Below are 4,774 nucleotides of genomic sequence, written 5' to 3'. Positions count from 1 at the left end.
ACACTTGAGAATTTCTGAACTGTAGCATAAGAAAAAGATCCAGGGAAAAAAAAAAAGCATAAAATTCAAGAAACACTACATCTAACTACAGTAATTCAGAGAATGCAAATCCTATGCCACAGCAGATAAAGAACACATACTGCTACTAGAGGATAGACTAAAAGAAGTTGACATATAGGAGCTTTGTTTTTAACCTCCTGCTGTTCCATCATTTCTTTTTTTCATGCCTCTTCTTCAGAGACAGAATACTACAATTCAGAAGTCTAGCACAACTGATATTTTGGCTTAGAGCCTTAAATACAAAAGACCAAGCTGAAAAGAAAAAAAAATGAAATGCTTTGAGTTGCTTTTCACATTAGCATCATTGGAGACTGTAAGTTAAAAATGGGTAAGCCTAAAAACATGGAGTTCAACCATTTGCACTGTGGCTCCAAGTTTTGAGAAGTCTCCTGTGGCTCTTAATCAAATTCTCAGCCTGCCTGAGACAGAATACTTGCCATCCCAGTTCTCCCTCACACATCATCCACGATTTTCTGACTAACACACACTGGTACATCATTTGTGTTAAAAAGGGTAGAATATAATCTTCCTTTGGTACTTGTCAGCCACTGACCTGACACGGTTGCAACAGATGAGCCAAATTGCTGCAGCCACATATGCAAAGTTCCATAAACCACACCTACCTAACATCCTCTTCATAGCTTCAAAACTCACCAATTTGTCCTACAAATTCAATTCTAATTCCTTGGTGCTCTAATCTCTTGCCATGCTGCTTAGAGACATTCACCTACAAAGACAAAAAAAGCAAGTTTAACATCTTAATATATGGCCTTAGAAAAAACAAAAACACGTTACTACACGCCTGTGAAAACTGCAATATCTTCTCAACGGCATTACCTTGAATGAGCTTGAATCAAATCAAATAGTTGATTTTAAAATAATCACTACCTACTAATGTCCTACTGAAGCCTCTAAGAAAAAAAAATCTAACCATCTGCAAGACTGAACTTAGGTAGACCTGAAACATTTGTATCTCACAATTCAGTATCCAAGCCAGAGCTTCAGCTGTGTTCATCTAAGCTTGCAGTGAACCTCCTTGCCATCTTTGAAGGTAGAGAGCTGCAAAGCATCTTCCAACAGTCACATTTGGGAGTCCAAAAAAGAACTGATTTAATCTTTTCAACTCAAGTGCACTTAAGCCTCTTCCTCAGCAGAAAGTAAAATATTCAGTTTAGAGAAGTCAATGCAAAAGCAACAAATGACAACATCTGCTACCAAGATTTTTGAATTTGATTTTCATAAACAGACCTCAGCCTCACAAAACCAGATTCTATAATGTTTTTTTCCATGGGTATAAAGCATATGCAAAGTTTCCTCACTAGACAGCTATTACTAGAGAAATTCCTGTATCTTAAAATCCAATACATTGCGGATATCTGAATAGAAAGCAAACTAAGTGAACGATTAATCACCGTGGTGAAAAGAAGGGAAGAGGCAATAAACTACTGTTCTTCCAAGCCTTCTGATCCCACTGTGCCTGTGTTTGTCAGAGCCACTCGGGCACCTCTCAGGAGCTGCTGATCGAAGCAACAAGTCATCAGGCCAGTGAATACACAAAAGTTAGTTCCCTCAGTTTCCTAACTTTGAGGGCTGTGTTATGAGAGTTTCACATCCGTTTAAGGATCTTCGTAGAGAACATGGAAACATGGAAAGGCAACATAAGAGCAGGAAGGCGCTCAGTAACAGTAAGTCAGTCAAGACTGAAGTAGGTATTTAGAAGTCAGTCTCAGAAACCAATACTTAGGCTTCTTGGAGGAAAAGCGAATCCTAACTGAAATACTCAGAGAATGAGAATGGCTCTAGTAAAACAAGAATGATGGCAAGAACTCCCTGGGTGTGATACTGAAAGATGAGGAATCCCTCTGGCAATCCCTGTTTCATTTCTCACCTGACAATCCTCACCCCCACCAAGAAAAACTCTTGCTGACTCAACAGCCAGCTGAACTTAATGCACTGCTCCTCTTATGGAGTTCCAGAAACCACTTCAGGGCATGAAACATAAGGCTTAGCTCCAGGGTATGCAAAGTAGGTTGGCTGCACCAGCCAAAAATTACTCATACACACATGGAGCTGTGGATTTTGGAGCTCAAAGGGAAGAAAGGGGGGCAGACACAGTTTGGAATAGTTTTCTTGTCAGAAGGAAAGACAGGATTGCACGTGGTCACACAAACAGCTAATTCACAAAGTCAAGATGACCGGAAAAGATTATCAGAAACAACAAACTATCGAAAGGGCTCAGATTTCCCAGTTGCCTGAACAACTATGGTTAAGAAGATCAGATAAAAGAAGATAGTGTTTTCTCTTTGAATAACTGCTTAACCCAAAAGGGTGGCTCTTGCTTATGTGTTTTCTTTTGATTTTCTACATGCGTTACCATCAGCATCAGTAAAGTAATTAATAGCAAAAAGTTACCTTTCCTGAAACAGATTCACCATCATAGAAGAGAAAATGCTTTTCTACTTTACCATCTTCTGTTTTCATTTCTGCTGTTTTTCGCGTTTCTGCATCATTAAGAATAACATCAATCTCACAAACGGGACCGAAGAAGCCTCCAAGAAAACTCTGAAATAAAGGATTCTTAAGTTACTTCCCAGTGGATGCTCCATTTTAAACGTGGTATTTACTGCAGCTGTGCCCCACACATGGGAAAAACACTTGTGCTTCCATGAAGTTACAAAGCCATTCTGTACTTGAGACCCAAAATTAAGCAGTGATGGACAGTTGTTCACCTAGCAAGTAATTGCAATCGGCTCAGTTTCTAATTATATTTACTGTTAGAGCACAGATCCCACTTTCAAAAAAGTAATCTCTTTTAATCACACTTCAAAAAATAATAAATCTTGTTAACAAGTTTATTCTGTCTCATTTGGGATTTGGGACAGTGCATAGTTCTCAGCATGGTTTGTACCCATTGGAACTCGCTGCATAAACAGCAGTAACAGACGACCAGAAGTAGGAGGGCTAATGGAGCAAAGCAAGGTGAAAACAAACAGCTAAACGAGGATCTAACAGAACACAGGAAGCAATCCCCCGGCTAGAAAAAGTTGAATGAGGAACTTTTATTTGCTGCCCTGTCATTCTCTTAGGAATGAATGAGAGCATCAACAGGTACAGGAGACAGCAGCTTTTCATATGATCTACCTCAGCTATGCCACTCTGCTATCAGATACAGCAGGTGTGTTTCTGCTTACCTGTAACACTGCTCCAGACGCTGATATAATGCAAGCGTTAAATGTTTGTCCTCACCTTACAACAGCGCTCCTGAGGCACAAGCTTTTGACTATTATCAATCAAGCCTTACTCTTTGACCTTACTCAACTCTCACAACAAACCGCAAGCCAGTGTAGCTGTTCTAAGGGACCTCAATAAGGTCCATACTAAATCCCACATTTTTTTCTTAAGAACCAGGCACTAATTTGCTTTGATGTACTAAAGCAGACATTATGCTAATTTAGGGCAATGTTTTTGTTCTACTTGTTAAGCACTTGTTTGTTTGGGTTTTTTTTGTTTGTTTTTAGAAGCTGCACTCTGTTCTGGATAAGGGCATCCACTTCACCTGTATGAATACAGCACGTGTGAAATCATCATTCTGCTTTATCAGCTGCACAGGAACACATCCAAAACCTGAGATCCTGAAGTAGGACTCAAAACAAAAAAATCTACAAGAGCGTACAAAACAAATGCAACTGCCCAGCAGCAGGAACGCTGAGCAACCTGCTGCAAGACATGGTGCAATCTGGAGCTGTAAAACAGCCATTCACACACATCTAAAGCAGCTCTGTATTTGCTCAGAAAGCAAGTGGCCCGAGTTCCAGCCACACAGCTACAAGAATTCACTTACAGACCTACGTACATCTCCTCCATGTTCTCAGAGGAAAGCAAAAGCAGACAAGCAGGTAGGTGGTCAAACCCAAGGCTGAACAGACCTCTGAGTGCCTGCCAACCACATGCAGGTGCATTCACTGCTGAAACAAGAACAGAGGCTTTGGGGTTTTACCGCTGTGTTGTTTTGGTTTTTGTTTTGTTTTAAAGTAACTGCTCACTAGAATTGTTCTGAGTTTGACTCCTGCAGAAGGGGGGGTGCAGAAAAAAAAAAAAAAAACAACACAAGATTTCAGATTTTTAGGTTATTTTAAACTGTCACACGAGTTATTTTGGCAGTCATCTCTCTTTTCTTCAGTTTTGTATTTGTTTTCCAGGTTAGCTCGTGTTTCCCCCCTCCTCCCAGACCACACAAGGAAGCACATTATCTCCAGGTGAGCATTAGACAGGGTGGTCACAGAGCACTTTCCGCCCCGTGAAGCTGCACCATGACTCGGAGCAGCCAGCCAGCCCTAGCTCTGTAGCACACCGCTGCCCAGCACACCATTTGCACGCTCCAGCTACACCCTCAGAAACGAGCTGCGATATCAGGCGGGAGGATGTGAACATATGGAGCAGAGAAAGCAGCAGCCGCCAGCTCCTCCAGTCGCCAGCAGATACTGCTGCAGGGAAGCGATGCGAGACAAGACGTTTTATTTTGAGAACCCACGCCGCGTCTTACTGCGTTCCAGCTTCATAAAAGCAGAGCCGGGCTCCGAGAAGCCAAACGCTACGGCGCGTTCCAGTCCTCGTGCAGGAGGTGGGGATGCTGCCGCACGAGGGCTGGAAGCGCCGAAGGCCAGCCGTGGTGGTCGCGCCACGAGCCCTCAGCTAAGAAGGGCAACGCGCGCAC

The 4,774-nt window shown here is 42.2% G+C and overlaps 1 protein-coding gene across 1 annotated transcript in view; it reads right to left on the bottom strand.

Annotated features, from left to right (window-relative positions):
- Positions 1-2,622, bottom strand: part of VPS26A (VPS26, retromer complex component A) — a 9,501-nt gene extending 6,879 nt beyond the window's left edge. Inside the window, exons 1-2 of the mRNA XM_031554374.1 lie at positions 2,473-2,622; positions 715-787 (exon numbers count right to left, since the gene is read on the bottom strand). Of these exons, the coding sequence (XP_031410234.1) occupies positions 715-787; positions 2,473-2,541 (142 nt within the window). The 5' untranslated portion in view covers positions 2,542-2,622. The remainder of the gene's footprint in view (positions 1-714; positions 788-2,472) is intronic.
- Positions 2,623-4,774: the final 2,152 nt, after the last annotated feature.

This window comes from Meleagris gallopavo, chromosome 8 (genome assembly GCF_000146605.3).
Source record: "Meleagris gallopavo isolate NT-WF06-2002-E0010 breed Aviagen turkey brand Nicholas breeding stock chromosome 8, Turkey_5.1, whole genome shotgun sequence".
Lineage (NCBI taxonomy): Eukaryota > Metazoa > Chordata > Aves > Galliformes > Phasianidae > Meleagris > Meleagris gallopavo.
This window is presented reverse-complemented; position numbering and strand designations above follow the sequence as displayed.